The 25160-nt window shown below is 40.9% G+C and overlaps 1 protein-coding gene across 1 annotated transcript; it reads left to right on the forward strand.

The window, feature by feature from the left end:
* Positions 1–16742: 16742 nt before the first annotated feature.
* On the forward strand, positions 16743–24728 carry LOC134417057 (aldo-keto reductase family 1 member B7-like). Its single transcript, XM_063153793.1, has 10 exons — positions 16743–16900; positions 17534–17701; positions 18833–18949; positions 19574–19651; positions 20103–20225; positions 21535–21641; positions 21887–21968; positions 22929–23012; positions 23824–23906; positions 24222–24728. The coding sequence occupies exons 1-10, from the start codon at positions 16832–16834 to the stop codon at positions 24262–24264; spliced, it is 954 nt and encodes a 317-aa protein (XP_063009863.1). The 5' UTR covers positions 16743–16831; the 3' UTR covers positions 24265–24728.
* Positions 24729–25160: the final 432 nt, after the last annotated feature.

Here is a 25160-nt window from a genome sequence, read left to right on the forward strand (position 1 = left end):
GGATGCATTAATTGAGGTAATCTGGCTTTTCAGAGCAGCAACAACCAAATGGAAGGAAAACTGTGTCCACTGGAGACACGGGCAAATTATTTATGTTTAGAAACATTCAGCTTTTCAAATAAATTTGAGCCAAAAAGCACCTAATTTCTCAGGTATTGTCAGCAGTGCAGAGAGAAGGAGAACTTGAATGAAAAGAGGAGAAAAGAGGAGAGGTCACTGACTGCTCTGAGCAGAGGGACAAGGATTTGATTCCTCCAGTTCAAGTTCTCCAAGCATGGAGCTCTCTCAGTCAGGCTCATGGCATGACCATCTCCCTACTGTTATGGTTTTTTAATTTATATATGGTTGAGTATTCCCCCTTAAGAATTTATATATGGTAGAGTATTTATATATGGCAGAGTATTCCCCCTTAAGAGTTTCAAATGGGGAAGCATTTAATAACAACAGGAAAATAGAGAGGAACAAAACCCAACAAACAAATAAAAAACCTAAACTACTGAATGCAGTTCTGGCACTTCTTCCTTGAATTAAATCAGGGGAAAAGTGTTACAGAAATGTTCATTGTGGGCAGAAACAGAGGACTGATTCCATGACCAAAGCATTGATTTGATGCTACACAACATAAACCTTATTTTAACTGTGTTTGTCTACAAAGCTAAAAGAAGCAGTGAGTCCAGAAGCAAATGGGACTCCAGAGGAGATGAATGCAAGCAGGAGGAGAAGGAAAGGGAGAGGAGAAGCCAAGCACCTCGTGGGAGATAAAACAACAAGGAAGAGCCACACACAGCTGTGGGACCAGGCACTGCACCCTACACGAAGGTGATCAGATTGCAGTTTGGTATTTAGATGGAATTATCAAGGTCATGTCATCAATTTAGATGAAATTTTCAAGCTCACAAGACAAATAAATGTTCTGTACCTATCCATTAGCAAACCAGACCAATACTTCATTCAGCTCTGGCTGCAGTTTGCTCAGAGCAGTCACAGGCTGCACCTCCCACAGAATGCTATTACTTAGCAGAAATTACAGATAACAAATCATCCTGTTTGCTCTGCTTGTAATCCTCACAGCAGTGTGCAAATAAGGGCATGAAGTAAAAGAAAAAAATCAACAGGAAAACTTGATGCTATAAAACAGAGTGAAAGTAGCCTGGTGTAAGTGGCAAGGAAAAGGTTTGTGCTCCTAGCGAACATCCCTGTTCTCAAGGATCATATGAAGTCAAATCCTTCCCTCAAATTAAATTTGAATATTTTTGAGGGGGGCTCTCCTGTGTAAAGGAAAATGTTTTGAGTGGAAACTATAGTCAGAGCTGTATTGTCATGGATCTAGAGGTCAAGAAAGACTCTTACTTGTTAGCTGAAGTCTCAGCTAGTCAAGAATCATTTTCTTCTTCCTACCTATCCACCTACCACACCAATAGCCATCACCTCTGATGATAAATAGCATAATAGCTATAGTTAATATGCTATAATAATAATAGCTGATAGTTGTGATGGATAATACAACAAAGGCTGTCATCTTACAAATGAAAATGCGCAGATTTTTTCTCTACTCTCTGTGGACCTGGATTGGAGCCTGTAAAGATCTGGATGAGAGAAAAAAATAAAAAATCACATGGTGGCACATATCATGAGTTCTTACAGGAGTGCTGGAGAAACCTGACATTATTTTCAATAGAGAGATGTAAGCATTAGAAAAACCATTCTGAAGCTGACAATTGTAAGGAAGACTAAATAAATACCACAAGGCTACTTTATGCCATTGGCTCAAAGAAATACGAATTAGCCAAGAGAGAAGATCTGTGATTTGTAGTATATGGCAAGGATTTAAAAATCCACCAGAAAGATGGGAAAAAAATAGCAATTCCAAAAGTTTCCATAAAATTAAAAATCAAAGATCTTCCTTTGTGACTAGGAGGAGGAGTCAACTAACAAGACTATAGAAGTCAGTGAAATGGCAAATGCAGTAATGTATTTACAGCTAAGGTACAGCAGCAGAGTAACAAGCACAGCTGTGATGGTGTGGTCAGAACTTCAGAAACACATTAAAAGAACTCCATGGCCAAAATGACACATCAGTCCCTAACACACCTGACTGCATGGATGTCTTCCAACATTTATAGCAAAACATTTGGAAGCAGTCAGGTATTTTATCTCAGCACATTTTCTAAGGATCAAATTAGCAATAGACTTTGCATATCAGCAGCACAGAAAAAATGAATTCCACACATAAACCCAGCAATGTGAAATAAAAGAGAATGTATAACAAAGCTTTAATGAATCTGCATCCACCATTTGGGGATACTAATTATTTATGGAGAAGATAGAGGAGCTTCTTCTCAAGAATTCAGCAAAATAACATTTGCAACGCTCTGATAAAACACAAAGAACCATGTAATCTTCTTGCAGCCTGCTGGAGTGTAAAAGAGCAACATTCATAAAAGTCATTAGAATTTCAGAAATGGATTGTTCAGGAGACTTGTGATTTTTTTTTTTCCCAATTGATGTAAGATGTTAACAGCAAAATGGAACTTCTGTAAGTTTCTGTCTCCACCACCGAGCCAGAATTATACAAGGAGAAATATCAGAGTTCCTGATGCCAACCTACAGCAGCAGCTCAGGAGAGATAAATTCTTCTTTCCAGAACACACAGCTGAGATCTCCCATTCAGGTGGATCTTCTAACTATCAAGAAGATCAGCAAGACACTGAGCAAATCTAAATATTCAGATCATTTGCAGTAGATACATTGTGCTTATTCTTATTGCCTTTTGGTATTTTTCCCTGCTGCACAAGAAGTGACCAAGCAAATGGCTTCTCTTTTACACAGTATTTAACTTTGGAATTTCTAAAGGGGAAAGGAGAAAGATGATTGCTCTTTTAATAATAGCAATCTACTTTTAAGATGTAGGGAATGTTCAAAACCCAACAGCCATGAACTTCTGTTATTCAGAGAGGACACAAAGTACCTGCACAAGTAATGAGGGTTGCCTTTAATACCTCAAGTTTTCTTATTGTTTTTTAAGAAAATATCTTAGTGGGTACAAGTACTACTTCTGCTGGGGGAAAAATAGTCAGCGTGACACTTAGAAATAAACATGCCAAATGTCCTTAGTTAAAGGCACTACAAAGAGTTTATCTTCATGGAGTTATAAAATATGTTGCATTCTGGAGAGCTAATTCAGTGTAAAAATGCAGCAAAAATTAAAGCCTGTGTTGTTTTTATGTGAGCTATTTAGTTAGGATAACATCTATAAAGGACTGACTGAAGTGAAAACTACCATCTGCTCTGCATTAGGATCTTACCACCCAGTCCTTCTGAAGTTACTTTTCTCTTTTTTGAAGTCACTTAGCAAACCCAGCGCCAAAGGATTTTTCTCTCTCCCTGCTCTAATCCAGTTTGCTTCCTCTCTGTCAGATCTGTCAAGCAGTGAATGGTTGGTGCATTTCTGGGCATGTTTTAGTTCAGCTGGTCATGGCAACTGAGCTGACACTTACCAACCCACTTCTGGGCTACTCCCTTTCTGAAAGAGCTGCTGGGAAAAAAACCCCAACAAAACAAAACAAAACGAAACAAAACAAACAAACAAAAAAAACCTAAAAAATAAAAAGACTTTGCTGAAAGATCAACTTTGAATTAGCTCTTCCTCCCTCCCTGGCATCAATTGCTCCAAGCCTGTGGCTGCAGCTGCCATTCAGAACTCCTGTGGCAGCAGCACCTCCCTTTCCATAAAGTTGTCCCTCCCCATCTATAAAAAAATCCCTTCCCTTCACAAACACAAACATTCCCTGTATTTTCAAATGGCAAATTCATTGCAGGAACACCACTGGAAATACCAGAAACGTTCCAGGTTTTATACATTATTTCTTGCAATAAGAGATTTGTTGCTGAATTAAGTCCCTTGGAGGCAGCATGCTTGGAATGGATTGCAAATTAAGACTTTTATTTTCCTCTGCCTTTCTTCAGCAGTCCCTCACAGATCTAGTTTTTATTTTAGAATTCTTATTTATCCCCATTCCACTTTTGATGGATGTCAAATTGCCAAATTCATATCAACCTCCATCAGTTTCTTTACTAAAGTAAGTTTTTAATAGAAAAATGAAAGAATCAAAGACATCAGCAAAAAGGACTAAAATTAACGGGTTTTTTGTTCTCTTAGCAAAGCTCTCTGTCAATTCTCATGCCCTAGGATACATGGAAAATAAAATTAACACTGCAGTCAGATTTCTAAAAGTGTCAGATGATAATAAAGAGCGTAATGACAATATCTGGAAACAATAAATTGTCCTACATACAGAGAATATTATCCAAGGATGCATATAATCCCTCTGGCTTCCTTCTTACCACTCTTAGCTTAATAAAATATTAGTTATTGTACTGTCAAAATAATTGCACATTAAACTTCTCCACTCAGACCAGGCTGGCCTTAAAATTCTGGCCTGGAGCTGTGTCCAACTGGGGTCTCAGCATCCCAGCACCTCACAGAGCAGCTGGCAGCTCCACGCCAGGTTTCTGTGTGGCACCACAGAAACCCACACCTGCCACCAGCCACCCACACCTGGGGCACAAAGAGGAAGGAAAAGGAAAAAAGGAAAAAAAGGAAAAAAGGAAAAGAAATAAAGGAAATGGAAAAAAGGAAATGGAAAAAAGGAAAAGGAAAAAAGGAAAAGGAAAAAAGGAAAAGGAAAAAAGGAAAAGGAAAAAAGGAAAAGGAAAAAAGGAAAAGGAAAAAAGGAAAAGGAAAAAAGGAAAAGGAAAAAAGGAAAAGGAAAAAAGGAAAAGGAAAAAAGGAAAAGGAAAAAAGGAAAAGGAAAAAAGGAAAAGGAAAAAAAGAGAAGGAAAAAAGAGAAGGAAAAAGAAAAGAAAAGAAAAAAGAAAAGGAAAAAAAGGAAAAGGAAAGAAGAAAAGGAAAGAAGAAAAGGAAAGAAGAAAAAGGAAAGAAGAAAAAGGAAAGAAGAAAAAGGAAAGAAGAAAAAGGAAAGAAGGAAAAGGGAAAGAAGGGAAAGAAGGGAAAGAAGGGAAAGAAGGGAAAGAAGGGAAAGAAGGGAAAGAAGGGAAAGAAGGGAAAGAAGGGAAAGAAGGGAAAGAAGGGAAAGAAGGGAAAGAAGGGAAAGAAGGGAAAGAAGGAAAGGAAGGAAAGGAAGGAAAAAAAGAAAAGAAAAGGAAAAAAGGAAAAGGAAAAAAAAGGAAAAGGAAAAAAAAAAGGAAAAGGAAAAAAAGGAAAAGGAAAAAAAGGAAAAGGAAAAAAAGGAAAAGCCTTGGCTGCTTAGGGAGGAGATTCTCCCCCATCCATGCACATAAATGAATCTCTAGACACTGTTTCATCTTCCATCAGGAGTAGCTCTGTCTGGGCCCTACAGAGGCTCTCTCATGCATTCCTGTATATTTTTAACCAATTAACAAGGAAGCCTGCAGAGTAATTCCCTTATCCTGAGGCCTCCATCACCTAATGAGCCATGAACTGCAATAAGCTCCAGCACCAGTGTTCTCCCAGCCCCCTGCCTGGCCCTGCAGGAACCTGGGAGGAACTGAACATTTTTACAGCTGGGAGCACCCCCCTTCCCCACCTATTGTATTTGTGGGGCTCTCAGATGAAGGAAGGAATGATGGATCTGACTCCATGTTCTCAGGCTAATTTATGATTTTATGATACTATATTAAATTAAACAATGCTATACTAAACTATACTAAAGAATACAGGAAGGATATTTACAGAAGGCTAAAAAGATAACAATGAAAACTCCTTACTCTCTCCAGAGTCATGACACAGCTTGGCACTGATTGGTCATTGAGTGAAAGCAATTCACATGAAACCAATGAAACAATCACCGGTTGGTAAACAATCTCCAAACACATTCCGCATGTGAGCACAACACAGGAGAAGCAAATGAGATAAGAATTGCTTTCCTTTTTCTCTGAGGTTTCTTGGCTTTCCAGGAGAAAATCCCGGGTGAAGGGATTTTTCCAGAAAATGTGAATGTGACACCCACCCAAGGAAGGGCCACCCTGCATCTCCTCACACACCTCTCTCTAAATTATTAAAATAGAAACATCGCTGTTTTATAACAGAGCTGCAGATGGGTACGTAACAGGCCCCAAGCCTTCAATCTTTCCTTTGTGAAGAGTAGCACTTCTCTACCTTACCAAATTATATAATGATGCTGTGTTCTTCCTTGCAGGTCTAAACCTTGCAATTCCTGGAATCAAAGAAGACAACAAGATTATCTTTATGATGTTAATACAGCTGCTGGAAGACTGCCCTAATAATATCTTCAAATCAAACAACTTATTTACAATTAATCATTTTCATCTTAGAAAACTGCATGCTCAGACTTAATCAGAGCCATTAGAAATCTCCAAATACAGATTACACTATCTAAGCAACTCATTTTGAAACTCCTGACCAAAAGACTTGCACCGGGTAGGAATCAGAGGCAAGATGAAATTTTTCTACTGTTTTTCAGCAGGATCAAGGCCAAGCCTCAAGGAAGGTTTTGTGTTTTCTCCAGTATCACCATCATCTGCGCCACTGAGAACATGAGGGTCTGTGCTGGGCCTTGGCACAACTTTGCCTCTTGATCACCTTGGTTGATTTTGGGTTTGTTTGTTTGTTTTGTTGCTTATTATTTTTTGGTTGTTTTTTTTCCTCATCAACCCAAAGATGACATATAAGCAGGCCAATGCAAAAAAAGTTTTTGTTACAGCAAGAAAACTAATGAGACTGGCTTAAAAAGAGCCCCACAAAGACCTTTGACCAAATACAGAGATCTAAATTTAAGTGCACATTCATTCCTACACAAAGGCTAATTATGCAAATCCCACCAAACCATATTGTAACCCAGCCTTTTCACAGCTGGAATGAAGAAAATTAATTAAAAACAAAACAAAACACAAATGAACAGAAATAAACAAGCTGAAAAAAAATAATGAAAACCTTGTTATGAAACATGGGAAGTTGGACAAGTTAGACAAGTTTCACCACCACACACTAACAACTTTCTCGCCCCTCCCTTGACAGCTATTTTAAAGTTTGAGGGATTATTTCCCTAATAATACTGCTCTAATTGAGTGGTAGTGAAGCATTTGTTTTGATTTGCAGAACAGAATGGCTTTCTTTGAAAGCAGAGAAGCTTTATCCCAGAAACCCCTGCACTTTAAAAGCAGTTTTTTGGCCTAAACATTGCAGTCACACTTTCTCCCATTGAAGACCTGTGCTAAATTACTGAAAATAAATGAAGTGAAATAATAATAATAATGTCTCAGCTATTTTATTCTGTTGTTCCAGATACTGCTGAAATAATGTGCAAGTAAAATATGTAACCAAAGCCACGTAGTTTATCATTTACCCCCACTGTTTCCATTATATGAAAGAAACCGCTTAAAGCTGCAAGCAAGAATTTAATCAGAAACTGTTAGCCATAAGAAATACCCAGATTAAAATCAACCAGAAAGCAGAAAAACAGAGATGAGGAAGAAACAAACATCCTGTTAGGGAAAGAGAGAACATGACAAGGGACAAAATTGCACTACGCTAGAAAGAATTGCTATTGAAGAATAAAACACTTCTGCCAATTAAAAGGCAACAGCCCTAATTTCAGTAAGAAACGCTTTTATCTCCATTTTTGTTACAATGACATTTCTAGAGAGGATCTTGGTGCTGATGAACAGTTGCTACAAGTTACCAGAGATGCAAAATGCACTAGCAGAAGGAAATATTTCTGCTTCTACTCAGCAAAGTGGAGATTTTGCACCCTCTGCAGGTCCAGGAAGATATAAAGAACCTAGAAATATTCCATCCTGTAGTAAAAATGCATTTTATACTTTATTTATCAGTGCTGCATTGCTGTGGCAATGTCTGTTTTCCCCCTTTAAGACGTCCCTGAGTATTGTCCTTCCCAAACAAAGCAATATAGGATATTTCCTTTTCCCTTTTTGTTTTGTCTCTAGCTCAGAGCACTTCCCTGCCAGCTGGGCTCAGGGCACTTGCAGTGATGACAAGCCTTCTTTAGACAATGATCTGTTCTTCCCTACTTGGAAATATTATTAGAATGAAGGGGTTTTAAATGACCAAAGCCTATGGTACACACAGCCTCACCTAAACATGATGCCCTTGTACTCCTGTACTCCTACTGTATATTGGTTTTTTCCTTCATGCTCTAGTTCAGATTCTTTGTACTTCTCTGTATGAGACTCTCTTGACCACACACAGACTGAAAAAACAGCAGCCATCACACAATTCCTTATAGAAACAAAATTATTTCAGGTAAAGCACACCTTTTCCCAGAAAAAAAGAAAAAAAATAAAAGAAAAAAGAAGAGGGGCCAATTTTTAAAGTCAATATATATCAATTTAATAATGTAATGAAAGTTCACTGTGTAAACATCATCTAACCTAATACACTGTCACAAAATATCAATATAAAAAGACATAAGGAATTCGAACAATGGACTTTGAACTTCATTTCCTCAAAAGCAAGTAATCCTCTAAAATACTAAAAGAGAAAACTCTTGACAGTGCCTGAGAAAAAAAAAGGGAAATAAATAACACTGTATTTAAGATGAAAGTGAGTTTGATGGATTTGGTAAAGCCAGTTATACATTACTGTGCACCCTTATCTGATACAGCTGCTCCAGTACATGTCCCACTGCAGCAAACATAAACAAAGCCAGCAATTGATGATTAAAATTTGTGATGAAAAGACATATTGGACTGGTCTCAAGTATATTCCAGGGAAAGACTCTACACCACTTTTCCTGATGACTTCAACGTGTGTTTGAAGCAGGCAGCTGCTTTCAATTGCCTTTGAAACCTCCATTGACGTCAGTGAGAAAACAATGTCAGCAAAAGATCCATGATAAAATAAGATGAGCTTTAAGAGCAACTGTGCTTTTGGTTATTTATTTTTAAAGTACTTTGTTGCTTCCAGTGGGACTCAGATGAAAAACACATTTACATTTAAGGGTACGACTCCCCTATTTTTCCTGCTTCTCTCCCTTTTGGATCCCTCATTTCTCATTTCACACCCTGCACCTCCTACACAGAAGCCATTCCTAAGCCTTTCCCTTGTTTCACCACCAGTTACAATTCCACTTTCCTTCCCATTTACTAAAGATCTGCAATAAATTTGTTCTCTTAAATCATTGTTACCAGGTTTTATAGAATATCAGCCTAAGGAAGAACTAAGAAAACTTAGAAAAGAATATGCACTAGGTTTAAACATTGTAATTTAATTTTCACAATCAAAAGACCTACAAGTATAGTACTTTCTTATTAAAAGCCCACAGCTGACATCCAGGTAATGCTAATATTGTATGGGGGTCACATAAATACATTATGAAGGTTGGAACATGTCTCCAGCTAAACAAATAGCTTTAAGATCAAGATTATGCCAAAATTGAAGGATGAATGGCAGTACAGCCTGCCCTCAATCTAGGGAAAGGTGGGGCCTGACATCTTCATTCTTTTATAACAGCAGACAGGTTTTAAAGCTTTCTTACACTTTTAACAGTGAAAAGAAGGAAAAAGAAACCTTTTCCCTCCTCTTTTTACTTAAAGCATGGTTAAGTTGGCTGTTTTTCCTAAAGGTATTTAAAGGGTGCACTCTTTGTCGCAGGATTGTTAGCATAGTCCAGCTTTGCTGATAGTTTGATTTTCTTAACAGAAGAAAATCTAATTCTCACTTTACCTGCCCTGAACTGGTTTCAGCGCATGGTTGTCTTCTCTTGCCAAAGAAGTTACAAAATTTCATTTGGAAACTGATCTGCAGACAGTTACAGAACCCCTCCTTTTTACCCATATGCACCAATCATACTGAAAACTCTGCTGTAAGATACAAGGAGATATGTGAGGAGAAAAAAAATTGAACTTGGAGTGTAGCAGTGTAATAAAAACAGACAACTCTTTTTACATAAATGTGGTTACTCACCATTTCTACATGTGTGAGTCAGCTGGGACAGCCACAAACTCAGAACCAAAACACAAAGAGAATGTTAATTTCTGTCACTTCACCCAGAGGGGGATGCCCAAAGCAGCACCTGGGCAGAGGCACAAGACAAAAAGGCAAAAAAGACAAAAAGGCAAAAAAGACAAAAATGCAGAAAGGCAAAGGCACTGTTAAACTCTGTCCATGCTGGAGGACCACTGGACTTTGTGGGTGCAAAATCAGTGAGGTGAGTGTGGAGAAGGATGGGCAGAGCAGACTCTGCATTAATGTCATCCCCAGCTGGACATGTGGGGACTGCAGCAAACTGTGCCGTGCCAGGAGAGAGCCTCAGAGCCTCCTGCCTTTCCTCCAGACCAGGACTGGTGTGTCCTTGCATCAGTACATTTTAGAGAGATGCTAGGAAATGAAAGAAGCCAAATAGTGTTTACATTAATATCTGCTATTCAGAGCCAGGTTTCTTTATTGTGTTTTCTACCCTTTGGATTTCTTTGATTTTCTCCTTGATTATAGAAGCTCCATTCAATAAAAAACAATTCTTTTGCAGCAGCAATGACAACAGTGAACCATCATCCACCCCATTTAAAAAGCCACCATTCTCAGTTAGTAAATGTAAACATCTTCTCAGGGGTGTCACCCTGGCATATCTGTTTGTTCATATTCACAAACAAGGGCCTCTATCAACACTCCAGAGTGCAGAGAGCTGGATTCCTGCCAGAGCAGTACATTTCCTCATCCATCACAGCTTTCCTACACTCTTCTGGATGAGCAGCCACCCCCACTTCCTTTGTGCGGCTAATCTCAGGTGATCTGAGCTGTCAACGTTCTTATCTGGATCAAAGGTGTTGTCTCAGCTCTTTTCATAAAGCTGCAGTGGAAGAGATCCAAGATTCAGAGGGGGAAAGGCCCTAAAAGCAAGGAATAAGCAGCAATCAGACTGTACAACTGGAGAAAGCCCTTGCAGGATTTAACTCAAGGCTCCTCTGAACACAGTTAGAGTGTGTGCTTATGGATGTGGCAAATGAATGTGTTAGGCTGCTTAAAGGAATTAGTGAAAGCAGCTTTTAACATAAATTTGTAAAGATGTAATTTAACAGAGTTCAGTGGCAAGACTGACTCCATTACTTACCACACAGGTGAAGCATACAAAGGAAAATTGCATTAGAATCAGTTCAGAATAATTTACACAGGGAACAAAAAAGAAAAGGTGCAAAGGGTAATGGTACAAAAGGCCTTAACAGTACTTAGTCATTGACTAATTTAATATTTATAAAGTGATTAAATAGGATTTATTACAATTACTACAATGACCTAGTTACAATTTCAAGATAGCACCATTGCTACCGGAGAGGATATTTGAATTAATTCAGATGCAAGCATAAACAGAGATACCTATATCTATCTGTACAAAGGTACCTGTTAAAAATTCCCCTTGACTGCAGTGGAATACTCACATTTGATGCCTTTGCATCTCTCAGTGGGTGGAGGAATGGAGTTATCAGCCCAGGCCGTCATCAGCTTTTGGAACAGCCCTCCAAGGATCAGAATTGAGGGCTCATGAGCTCTGAGAGGATTCCACTCACAGAGAGGCGCTGGCACAGCCCACTGTGGCCCAGGAGAGCTCAAAAGGCCTCACTTAGGACCTAACAGGAATCCCAAAGGTTGTAGAGCAGCCCCAAGGAGAGGGGAGCAAAGGCACCACCATACTGGAGGAACAGGACATAGCTTGGGATTCAGTGGACACAGCTCTGGTGATTCTTTCCAAGGAATTTCTAACCCTGCCCTCAGAGTTTTGGTGAAAAGTCTCACTTCATTGTTAGTAAAATTGGTGTCTTGCAACCACTCCAAAGGCAGCTGCTGCAGGGAAATTATTTAAGTACTGAAAATCCACAGCTTGCTGATAAATTTGAGTCCAATGCACTCACTGAGGAGGGAAACAACCAAAGCATTCTACAGATGTTTCTCTCACATATAAACTTTCTTCACTGCTGATGTACCACTTCCTACTGACATTGTCAGATCCGTGAACATGATGTTGTGCAAATAAGACTGTCAGAAGTAGATCTGTCTCAGTAAGAGCAGACCTCTCCTGCTTGAAGTTACCAGGGTTTGTTTAATTTTGTTTTTAGAGACAGGCTGACAGCATGCACCAATTCACAAACACGCTGAAGACTGGGACAGGCTATAGCATAAAAAGGAAAAATTTGGGTGCCACAGGCATCCCACAAGGTGGATTTGGGCTGCCCAGGGCATGACAGGGAGGTGACTCAGCCAAAGCACAGGGAATTATATAATGAAATAATTAATTAAGGGATTGAATCCTCCCTCCTGTTAGGAGAGACTGAGAGAGCTGAGGATCCTGAGTCTGGAGAGCAGAAGGTTCAAGGGGGGCTCTTGTCAATGTACATAAATACCTGAAGGGAAGGTGCAAAGAGGACAGAGCCAGGCTCTTTTCAGTGGTGCCCAGTGCCAAGATGAGAGTCAATGGGCACAAAGTGACACAGAGAAAGGCTCCTCTACCATTACAAAACATTTTTCCACTCCAAAGGTGACTGACCATTGGCACAGTTTGCCCAGAGATGTTGTGGTGTCTCCGTCTGGACACAGCTCTGAGCTTGAGCAGGGAAGAGGCTCAAGATGAATTCTAGCGGTCCCTTCCCATCTCAGCATTCTGAGATTCTGCGCTGTGTCTCAATCTTCACCCATTGCATATCCTGAAAAGGTGCCCAGTATGCCTTTAAATCCACAGCAAAAAAACCCAAGTTTACTAAAATATAAATAGTGATACTTACCTTCTTAGCAGTTAAAAAAATCACATTTGCTGTTTCACTGGTGTTGCAATCAATACATTGCAATGTTTTGTCAGCCATGCAGGAATAAACATTTGTATTAGGCTCCTCAGCATTATTAGTTCAGGAAAACAATGCAAATTGTTTCCCCAAGGAACCCTATCAGCCAGGCTGACTCATGTTGGGACTTTCTACCTAAAAACTTTCATTTCTAACTGCTGGACCTGATGGTCTTGGAGATCTTTTCCAGCCTTTATGGTTCTGTGATTGTCACTGTGATATTTTCTGAAAAATCCCTTTGCCAGGATTTCTTCTCCTGGGTAGATGAGAAGCCTCAGCTTCTCCCTGTTTGGCTGCTCTGGAATGTGGTCTGGAGATTGTTTACCCAGCATGTGAATTGTTTGAACTTAATGACCAATCCCAGTCCAGATGTGTCAGGGTCTGTCACGGGTTTTATTATTCATTCTTGTCAAACCTTCTGATGTATCCTCTTTCTTTCTTTAGTATAGTTTAAGTATACCATTTCTTTTAATATAATATATGTCATAAAATAATAAATGAGCCTTCTGAGTGCTTGGTGTCAAATTCTCATCTCTCATCTCATCCTGGGGACCTCACAACACCACATATGATTCTGTCCAGACAAAACACTCCCACTGGACTGCCCACATACGAGATTTGCATTTTTTTGCCTTACACCAAAATCTGCCATGCAGGATCACCATTACTCCCTAGAAAAGTCACTCCAAAGGAGGGACAGCTCCGAATCAGACACTAGGAAATTTCCAGTCAGGCGGTAGCGACCCATGGGCATGATTAACAAGGCTCTGGACAAGTCTCCACCTGTGCCTGCAGGCTCTGATTCATTAAATATCAGGGCAGGGTGCCCGAGGGAGCTGCCAGGCTCTGCAAGGAGTGAAATCACCGTGACTCAGCTAAAAATTGAGGTGAATGGGCTCCAGCCACCACCCACTCTGCATCCAGCAAATAATAGCAGTTAGGAAACAATTAAAGCCTTTTAAACCCTCATAAAGTCAGGTTTTATGTGGCTCTGAATTATGAGTTGCCTTTCTTCGTACAGATAAAGAAATCAGAACAAAAAAAATGTTGGAATAGAAAAGTCTGTACACGTATCAGAGTCCTTCCAGCAGTTCTGCTCTGCCAGCCCATGCTGGGGCTGAGTTGCCAAAATCTCTCCCTGCTCCTCCCTGGCCTGCAGGAAGTTCACTCCAAAATCATTAATGTCTTCAAATAAAAATTTATAGGGAGCAAAGTTGTTGATGGCTCTGTTAAACAAATGGGTTAAAAAAAAAAGAGGAAATTATGTGGGGTTTGTACCTTCCACACCAAGATTTATTGCAATTAAAGCCATAAATAGCAATTAATAGCTCCATCTCAGCATTTCCTAGTCTAATCTGTACATAATTTTAATCAGTTCCTATTGCTGTAGCACCCAAATGCCCTTAATAAAAAATTAGGCAATATGGATATGACATAGCTTTGGTATAAAATCTTTTCAATGTAATTGGAGATCAGTGTAAGACCACACAAATAGTGTGGTCCTTTCTAGCCTCAAAAACAATGTACCATTACTAATTTTATAAAATCTCAACAGACTTTCTTTTCCTTTTTTTATTTTAACATCTTTCTTTTCTATCAAATTCATCACATCTCTCACAGTAGCTTTGTCTTTTTCTTGTTTTGGGTGGGGTTGTATGATCTATGTGTTATTTCATATTTGTTTTCAATAGAAGACACCTCCTCTCGCTCCTGCAGTTTGACCATATTGGAATTATCAGCCATTTTGAAAAATCTGATTCCCTGCTTCTCTGTCTCTACTTCATATCAGTTTGGGGTTTTTTCCCATTCTGGAATGTGTGATGACATCCAAGGCAACAGGAAGATGACAATAAAGCCTGCTTAAGGCTTAGAAACCAGGCCAAGGAAACCAGGAAGAGATTTTGTTTATATTTAAACACAGAACATGAATTTGCTAGACAACTGAAAAGACTGTCCCATAAAAGCAGTTTAAATAATGAAAATGCACATAAATTTTAACAAATCACATCAAACATCACAGTTACTGGCTCAATAATTCATGGTTGCTTCTACATTTTGGTAGGCAAAAACTGAAAAGTAAGTATAAAATATTTAATTCTGGCTTACACCATACAAGATGACACCAGTGGAACTTCCACAGCATTTAAATTAGTAGTCAGGGATCAGCAGTGAGCAAGTAGGAGTTTATAGCAATAGAAGGAAAAGAAAAACAGCAGACTGAAGCAGCAAAGCATCCCTGCTTTGACAACTAAACACAAAGTCCTTGTGACATGTGAGATGCCTAAGGAAGGGTGTTGAACTTACATCAGCTCCATGGTGTGAAGCATCTTTTCTTCCAGAAAGCTGCCAGCCAAGCAGCCCAGTCCCTCCAGGCTCTGCCTCTTCATTTCTGAGGCACTGCACTCATACAGAGTCTCCTGCCACCTTTAAATATCAATTTTTGTGGAAGAGGTTTTACAGCAAATTCTGTGAGCCAGAGGGAAGTTTGATAACAGGATCCAAGTTTACCCCTGAAAGAATTTCCTACCAAGGTTGTTGACATAGAAACCAAGAAAGAAAGAAGGATAAATAAGAGAAACCTGCAACTGTCTATTCCAATGAGCACTTTGTTAGTCTTTCCTGACCAATGAATAAAGTGTAAACTCCTGAGTTTTGTAAGAATGTATAAAAAGCATGCATGTTATAAGAAAAATGGGTTTGCAGCCTTCTAAACAGGAGTGTGGCTCTATATTGTGACCATCTTAACTACAACAACTTTTCACCCTATGCAAAAAGAAGGGGGGGGGGGGTTATTGGACAAAAGGACTCTGTATTGACAAGCTGTCATCACAAATCCCTCGTGCAGCATCTGACACCCTACCAGCAGTGGGTGAAATTTTAATTGGGTGAAATTTTAACTGGGAGGGAGCCCAGCCCTCTGCAGAGACAGGGAACACAGAAATGAGCTCAAAGGTAAGGCCGCGTTCCCTTTTAATGAATTCTTCTCTGAACAACAGGCAAGCCTAATATTTTTGAGGAAAAATATGAAAAATTCAGTCCATTCGCCACCACTGGAGAAAATCCTTCAATGGGCCCCCATTGCCTTGGGCAAAAATTCTCATGGCAGCCCACAAGCTCTGCCAGCTGTGGTACCATAGATTGATTAGAGATGGAAAAGACTCCAAAGTTGTTGAGTCCAACCAGTCCCCATCACATCTGCCACCAACCCATGTCCCCAAGCGTGGATGCCATGGGACAGAGAGAAAGAAAGGGCATGCATTTCTCACAGCAGCTTATGAGAATTCTCAGGGAGTTGTAAGGATGTGATAACCTGTTAAGTACAAAAAATCTGCAGGTGGTGTTTTTCTACTTCATCTTTTTGTTCTTCTCAAGGACAGCGAGGAAGGTGTTTTTGTTATCTAGCCAATTAAATAGAATGCATCGTACCACTCTATAAAAACCACACGGCTCTCTCGAATAAGCCTTCTTTGCTTTCTACAACACTGCCTGTTCCTGTGTCATTCTCAGCACAAGAGTGACACCCAAGTGCCACATCCATACACCTTTTGAGACCTTCCAGGGTTGCTGATTCTTTGCAGCAGAACGCGTGCAAAGCGCGCCAGCTCGGCTGCTGACACATTTTGCTCTGGGTTTGCTGAGACATTTGTTTTGGGTTTCTGAGACTTTTGCTCTGGATTTGTTGAGACATTTTGCTCTGGGTTTTTTGCTGAGACGTTTTGCTCTGGGTTTTTTGCTGAGACATTTTGCTCTGGGTTTGCTGAAACATTTGTTTTGGGTTTGCTGAGACTTTTGCTCTGGATTTGTTGAGACATTTTGCTCTGGGTTTTTTGCTGAGACATTTTGCTCTGGGTTTCCTCATTTCCAACAAATAGCTAAATCATCCCCGAGCCTCCCTGCAGCCTCAGAGGTTCTCGGGCATCCCATCCCATCTCATCCCGTGTGTGCGGCCGGTGACGAGGCGGGGAGGGACGAGGCGGGGCCGGGCCGGCTCCGGTGCTTATAGCGGCTCCGAGCGACGGACGGACAGACGGACAGCGGCACCATGGCCATCCCCTGCGTGGAGCTCAGCAACAAGATGAAGATACCCGCCCTGGGGCTGGGCACCTGGCAGGTACCGGCGCAGGAGGGAGGCAGGGTGGGGATGCGGCGGGAGATGCAGAAATGAAGATAAAAACAATAAAACAGAGAAGGAAGCAGCCCTCCAAGAGCGGGATCCGTGCCCTGCGTGGGCCGATGGCGGCCGCTTGTGTAACCGGGCGGGATGCCAGGCAAGGGGGGGCAGCGGGGAGCAACGGGCGAGGGGGAAAAGGCAGAAAAAAATAGAAGTTAGGGGCTGGGGACGGTGGAAGGAGGTGTAGAATGAAAGAAAGAAACGGAGCAAAAAGAGCGAGCGGCAGCGCCCGCAGCCCCGCGATGGGGTCGCGGTCGGAGATGGGGTCGGGGCACGGACCCGCCCTGGCCGGGAGGATTCGGGGAAGGTGAAATGGCGAAACTGCTTGGGCAACACGGTGAGCAAAGAGGGGAAATGACAGTGCGGGCTGCGCTGCTGGCAGCGGCAGAGCTGGAGGTCTTGCAGAAATAAACCCCTTCCTGCAGAAACGCCGCTGCGCCTGGAAACCCCATCGCGTTTCGATGAAATGCAGGTGATGAGCAAACCCCAGAAGCAGCTGGAAAAGGGGGGCAGTGAGATGTCACTGCCAGGAGGACATGGCAGAGCTCATGGCTGGCTGCTCTTTGCCCCCAGGCCCCTCCGGGAAAGGTGGAAGAGGTGGTGAAGTTTGCCATCGATGCCGGCTACCGCCACTTCGACTGCGCCTACTTCTACCAGAACGAGAATGAAATCGGGAACGCGGTGCAGCAGAAGATCAAGGAGGGAGCTGTGAAACGGGGAGACCTCTTCATTGTCACTAAGGTACAAGGATGCAGGATTATTGGGGCATTTAGTTTTTCTTGCAGAGAAACTCTTGTTGTAGCTGTAAAGTCGCATAGGGACCTATTCCCTCCTCTGACATTCACTTCATGGTTTTCTTGTTGTGTATTTGCATCTCATCCTATATTTGCAATTTGGACTCGGCTTTATCAGGAACTGCTGAGAACTTAGGAAAGATATCACAGCTATTGATTATCCAATAATTTCCTGACATCGATTAAGTCAATTGTACCGGATGTTCAGTTGGACACACCCAAGATAAGGGGGGAAAAAGTAAGATAAAAAAAAAGGCAAGATAGTTGTCTGGATTAATCAGCGCTAAGCAAGACATTTGAAATTTCTGTTATGTACAAATGGTACATAACAGAGATTTCAAACGAAAAATTTGAAATTTCAAATGAAAAATTTGAAATAAAATACTTTGATTTCTGCTCTGAAAGGGAGCAGAAATCAAAGTATTTTATAGGTGTCTTCTTTGTTCCTTATCTCATTCACTTGTCCCAGATGTTCTTCTTAACAAAAAGAACAGTTCAGCTAAAAAATTTGGGGGTTTTCACCAGCAAAACCAGAAAACTTTATGTAACTAAATATATAAGAGTATAACTAAGACTTCTCATGTTGAACTTTGTTTTTGTTAAAGAACATGGTTTCTTTTAATAATACTTGCTCTTCTATTTAAACTACTTGAATTTTGATTTTGAAAATGAAGTAAAATTGACAACCATTCTCCATTCTCTCCTCTTTTCTGTCCCAGCTAAAAGGGACAGAATGAAGGTATCTATGAGCTGTTCAATAGTCAAAATTTAGGCTGAAAAAAATAACTGTAACACTGACAGCTTTGCTGCGTCCGATGCCAGATTTTTATATTTATACCTAAGAATATTTTCTCATAAGTGGGAATCCTGACTCCACCTTCATGACAGTTGGCTTTGGGGTCTGCTTGTCCTGCCTTTAACAGTGAAATGCCACATCCTCATCTTCAGCATGCACTGACTTCAGTGGGGAGGGAGTTTTCCTCCCACCTCCAAGTGAGAAGCTTCTGTGCTCTGGTCTGCCCTGTCAAGTGACAGTAAAGTGACAGTCAGGACAGTTGCGCTTGTTCTCTTCCCTCAGCTGTGGAACACCTTCCATGAGAAGTCCCTGGTGAAGGTAGGGTTCCAGAAGAGCCTTGCTGCCCTCCAGCTGGACTACCTGGACCTCTACCTGATGCACTTCCCCATGGGATTCAAGGTACTCCTGCTCTCCACACCTTTCCTCCTTTCCTGCCCACGAACACACTGAGTTCTCTCATCTTTGCTGGGGCCATCTTCGTCACACAGCTGGGATTTGGGGTTCATTTGATCCCTGTGGTAGCAAGAATTAAGTGTGTTTTATCACAGGGGTCTGGCTTTTCATGCCTTTTGGAATGAGGTGTGGATGTGAGCACCCTGGGTCCTCTGGTAACCAGCACAGGTTAGAGCATGAACATCTTGATTTTTAGGGATGTTGGCTTGGCCTGAAGTAACCAGCAGTGAAAAATGAAGCGTAGCACAGAAGGAATGTGTTTCTTCCCCCAGTCTACATCTGTGTGAAATAAATAAAAAACTAGAATAAAGGGGCTGTGCAGTGTCAGTCCCCTCTCCAGGCCTGCCAAAGTTACATAATTATTACTAATCCCCACACTCTTTGCATGCAGGGACTCATTTTGCAAAATATGGCCTTCATCCAAAAGAGAATACTAATGGACAAGCATCATTTTTAGTTATGCAAGATGTTTAAACAACCTGCTAACTCGCTGTAAATGCAGTCCAAAGTGCCGGCACACTGTAGGAAATCCAACACTTTAAAAAGTCTGTGTATTATCTGCTTTAACAGGCTGGTGAAGAGCTGCATCCCCTGGATGACAAGGGGCACAGTGTTCCCAGTGACACAGATTTCCTGGACACCTGGGAGGTAAGTCACTATTTGCTCTTCAGAGAAAGTCTCAGCTCTAAAGATGGAGCAGAGATTTGTGGGCAAAATTAAATTAAGGGATATGTTTGGGTGTGAAGGACAGCCACACGAAATTGTATTTCAGCCAGCTTGTATCTCTTGTTTTGGGGAGCAAGAAGGGGCTGGTTTTAGTAAGGCTAAAGAGAAGGAAGCTATCAGCACTCTAGTTACTGTTCCTAAAACATTTGGATACACACAATGGTAGAACCAACCCTTCAGATTAATCTAGGTGTGGCTGCTAATTTACTGGGCATTCATACAGTTAGGATTCTATTTTATGAACTGAGATACTTCTATGTAATCTAATCTAGAGTTGTTTGTTCATTTGCCACAAGCTTGAGAGAAATAAAATAATGCAGTTTGACAGCAATATCACCAGCTCACACCCACCTTGGTTGTCCTTACTCACCAGGCCATGGAGGAGCTGGTGGATGCTGGCCTGGTAAAAGCCATTGGAGTCTCCAACTTCAACCATGAGCAGATTGAAAGAATCTTGAACAAACCAGGACTGAAACACAAGCCTGTAATGAACCAGGTGAGAATTTTCTTTTCCTTCCTCAGCTAACCTTGCAGTCTGGAATCATAGAATGGATTAGGGTTGGAATCATGGAATGGATTAGGATTGGAATCCATACTTTGAGGATTGCCTAGATCCCCTTTCCATGAGGCTGGGACCTTCCACTTAAAAGCATTCCTAAATCTATTTAGAATATATATGTGTGTGTATATAATCAGAGTATACCTAAATTCATATAATATATAATATACATATTCTATAAATTGTATATAATATGTATTTATAAATAATATATATAATATAATAATATATTATATAAAAATATCTCTTTATATATATAAAAAATATATATTTAGAGTAATCTTAAATATATTCAGCAAAATCCCCACTAGGAGATTCTGCACCAGCACGGGACTATACAGGGATGCACAGGACTTACTAATTTTTCAACATCATAATGAATAAACCACTCAACTTCAAAATAATTTCAAAATAAACCACTCAACTTCATTATGGAAAGGAGGTTGAAGAGTACAATTGCATAACAAATTCTCACCACATACCTCATGAATGTAATCACAGGACAGCAGCAGCTTAGGGATCTTCTGATTTTCTTCCATTTCCAAAACACTCTGCACGCAGCTGAGGGTGCTGAATGCCCATCTCTTCCAGATGGGGAGTACCCAGGGGAATCCCCACACCAGCTCAGGTGTAAGTTAACCACTGTACACGTTTTTCACGTCACCATGCCTGGTGGTGAAGCCGCAGTGTTAGAGACAGCTGTGTGTGTGCACAGGGCCACGTGAGGAGCACAGACACAGCCCTGTGGCCGTGCCATGGCTTGCGGCAGCTGAGCCGCACATCCCCATGGAGCTCCTGCTGGATGTTTTACCCAAACATCTGTTTGCAAACTGAGCTTGCTTCCTTAGGTTTGCTCAGATCACCTCCCCAAGCTTCTTCAGGAATGAGAGAGGCTCCTTGAGGCAAGGAGAGGTTGGGTGCATCAGAGCAGAGAATAAACTTGAGGCATTCTGAGCTGCCCCTCTGACAGTGCAATCCTGCCCTTGCAGTAGTCCAGGAAGGCTTATTGCTCAGATTCCACAGATAACACTGTTCTCATCTATTTTTTGCTTTCTGTGGGTAATACATGAGAAAGCTCTATCCTCTAGATTCTGTGACTTTAATAACTGTTTTATAAGATGGATTTGAATCATGATACTGGAAGTCAAGTCTTCACATTTTCTTTGACCCAAGAGGATTTAAAATGTGATGCTCTGCATCTCAGCAAGGTCTGCCTCTTTCATCAACCATCTTTCTGTGCTTGCAGGTGGAATGCCACCCATACCTGACCCAGGAGAAGCTGGTCAAGTACTGTAAATCCAAAGGGATTGCTGTGACAGCCTACAGCCCCCTGGGCTCTCCTAACCGCCCGTGGTAAGAGAGCTCTGCAGCCTTTCTGAACACAAAACACTGCAGTTGAACTAGGGAGGTTATATTGTTATTATTGTTATTATTATAATAATTATCATTATTATTATTATCATTATTACTATTGAATTAGGTAAATGATACAGTTAAAATGAGAAGTTCTGTTGTCTTGATGCAGATTATCACATGATGTAAGGCTCCTACAGGGAAGCCATCACCTTTCTACTGCCACCGTCTCTGTTTTTTAACAGGGCTAAACCAGGGGAGCCCACACTTATGGATGACCCCAAGATTAAAGACATTGCAGCCAGACATCATAAAAGCCCTGCCCAGGTAAGGTGTCAGAGCAAACCATTGCTCCTCCTTGGATATTTTACAAGCCAGTCCCAGCAGATGCTACTTTCTCTAGAGATATACATTATAATGTATGACTCTTCATATCTGAAGAGTCAAATTAATGACTCTTCATTCTGCCCAAGTTCTTAAGAGCATTCATAAAAATTATCAGCTAATTTTCAAGGAGGTCTTGAGTGCCAGCTTTTGGGTTGGACTGATCAGGAATGGCATATGCTTACCTCAGGTGTTCACCTTCCTAAATTTTTATACCTTTCTCCAGCTAATTTATTCTTCAGAAGAGTCCTGTAATTTGGAGACATATTTGATTGCTTCCAATCTGCTTGTGTTCACAAGGAATTATTGCTTGATTATTTAAGAATTTTTTCTTTCTATTAGTTTGCTAGTCACACAAATAGTTGTTGCCTGGGGTGTGCAGAACTTGCACTTCAAACAAAGCCCTATGTTCACATGCATTCATATTTTAAGGCAGAGCATGATGAAAACATGAATGCAACAGTTGGATTTTTGGAGGGGGAACTTTTAAATTCTGTAAATATGTTTTTCCTTTTATGGACTTCCAAAAGCTGAACCTTTGTGAGTACTTACCTGTGAGCCCAAAATAATCTGTGGTGTCATTATGCTCATTGAATTTGAGCACTCACATAATACAAGCCAGAGCATCATCATTTTTCTCCCCTTGCTACTACCCTAAACAAAACCAAAACAAATCCTGCAAAAGCCACAGTGTGGAAACAACATAGGCTAGAAGAAAATATGGTTTTCCAGTCTTCTGTCAAATACATGAGCAAATCCTGGCATATCAAAATCCTGTGTGCAAAGTGGAAATCTTCCAAAGAGTGAAAAATAAGTTGTAGATTAAAAGAAAATAAAATCCACAAAATGTGTTTGCATAGATTTCCTGGGACCTCAGTGTTCATGCTCCTTGTTCTTTCCTAGGTGCTGATCCGCTTTCTGGTGCAAAGAGACATCATTGTCATTCCCAAGTCTGACAAACCTCACCGTGTTGAGGAGAACATGAAGGTGAAATTCCCTTGGGAAATGCTGTTGCCTGGTTTTGTGCAGGATGGGCACCCACACCCAGAGCCCCTCTGTGTTTCCAAGCAGCACCTGAGGCACTGGAATGGGCGTACAGAGATTTGAAAACCTGGGGAGAAGCATTTTGTACCTGCTGGGAGAGAAATGGGTTACACCAGGGCTGCCCCAGGTTTGGACTTGCCCTTGGGGAAAAGGTTAACAAGTCTTTAGGGTGTAGAGAAAAAGCTAAGAACAAACACCAGACCTGTTAGAGTTTGTATCAGTGTGAGGCTGTGGCTCCCCTTGGCACTGAAGTTTGAAGTTTAGCTGGATGTTTGCTCATAAGGTGTGGCATCTTATATAATACCTCTGTATTGCTTTCAATCCATGGTGACAGGGTTTGTAGATTATTTTTCCCATGAACCCCTATCAATAACTCTTCAGATGCTGACCTGTGAGGCAACTATTTGCAGTTGATACCCAGTAGCCCTCTCTGGGAGCAGAAAATTTACCTCCAGTTCAGTATTTGTGACACATCCTGAGCACATAAAGTCTTTGTGTGCATTACAACCCAAAGTGCAGCAGTGTTGGAATTCAGCCACCCAGAAATGTAAGACTTTGGTATGAGCAGCAGCTCAGAAACAAAAGGACTGTCTTGATGACTTCGAGGGTTCTTATTTGCCTGAGAAATAAAAGGATTGCTTAACTGTGCTTAATGCATTCCTGCCTCAAGTCCTAAGTGCATGAAGCACACTTAGGAGCTAATTACTTACAAACCTAACTAAAAGGAGCTTTTTTTTCTCTCTTTTCCTGCTAGGTATTTGATTTTGAACTGTCCAAAAAGGAGATGGATGTCATCCTCAGCTTTAACAGGAACTGGAGGGCAGTTCCAGTGACCCAGTATGTTCCTTATTATCCTTACTATCCATTTGTCCTATTTCTGCCTGTATTTTCACACACCCCATCTTGAAAACATACATGACCAAAACCAAAACTTTAAACTTGAATGAGGCATGTCCTGGATCTTCATGAGGGAGATTCATTTGGAGTGTTCCCTCCAGCATGTTGGTGTTCCAGGGGCTTTCTCCAGGCCTGTGTTCAGTTTAATTATACCTGCAGAGTGCATTGGCATTTGGGGAGGGAGGCTGCAAAGGGAAATGCTGCTCAGGATCCTTTCTTCAGTGCTTGAATAATGTCTTGTCTTTCTCTTTTCAGAGCTGTCAACCACAAGGACTACCCATTCAAAGCAGAGTATTAAATGCAGGTGGTTCCTGCAGGACCTCCGTTTACCTCCTTCCAGATTAGATGTGCTCTGCAACTTCATCTTCATTTCTTTTTTTGTACCTGATAATTGTTGTGAGCAGTTATTTTTTCCTCCTTTTTTTTAAGGAGGAGACCACTAACTGATATAAGAATGCAGCAATAAGGGTGGGGTTTTTGTAAAGATGCTTAGCAGAAATCTGGTTTTGATTAGTAGTAAAAAGACAATGCCTTTTCCTTTTCCTTCCTTTTTATCTGGGTAATTAGAGACATACTTAACAAAAAACCAGAGACTTACATGAACTTTTTATATGCTACTTCCAGAGTGGTCAGTCATACTGGCTCATGAGTCACTGTCAAAGAATGCTCTAATTACATTGCTTTTTTAATATATTTGTGATTTTCATAGAGTATTTCTAATGCTTTAAAATTTTATATGAATAAAGTTTATCAACGACAAAAGTTGATCAGTGTGGTCCTTAAATTGTTTTATATAGTTTTTCTAAAGTCTGGGGTTTTAAAAAATTTAAATACAGATAGAAATAAGTTTCTATAATTTCTGTACTAGGACATACAAATCAGTTTGTGGCTTATTCTTCAAAACAAGGTTGAGGTCTAGGAAGGACCTAAAGAACAAAGGTTTCCTCACACAACCCTTCCTCTGAACACCCAGAAATTGAGCTCCTGTGTGATTCCTGGGGAAAGCTGAAGGCAGCATCATGGGCAGGGATAACTCACAGTAAAACCCAGCCAGCTGAACACAAGGGCTGCCTCCAACACCAGACTGGGAGTCTCAAACATGAACTGAGATTTTTGCAGCTCTGCTGGCAGCACCCAGGACATTACACTCAGACACAGGCTGGCTTTATCTAAGGAAAGCACAGAAAAAAACTT

The sequence above is a fragment of the Melospiza melodia genome, chromosome 4 (genome assembly GCF_035770615.1).
Source record: "Melospiza melodia melodia isolate bMelMel2 chromosome 4, bMelMel2.pri, whole genome shotgun sequence".
Lineage (NCBI taxonomy): Eukaryota > Metazoa > Chordata > Aves > Passeriformes > Passerellidae > Melospiza > Melospiza melodia.

Coding starts and splice junctions, on each gene's coding strand:
- LOC134417057 (XM_063153793.1), top strand. CDS start 16,832: ATGGCCATCCCCTGCGTGGAGCTCAGCAACAAGATGAAGATACCCGCC. Junction 23,013..23,823: donor GTGTTGAGGAGAACATGAAG/GTGAAATTCCCT, acceptor TTTTCCTGCTAG/GTATTTGATTTTGAACTGTC. Junction 23,907..24,221: donor AGGGCAGTTCCAGTGACCCA/GTATGTTCCTTA, acceptor TTCTCTTTTCAG/AGCTGTCAACCACAAGGACT.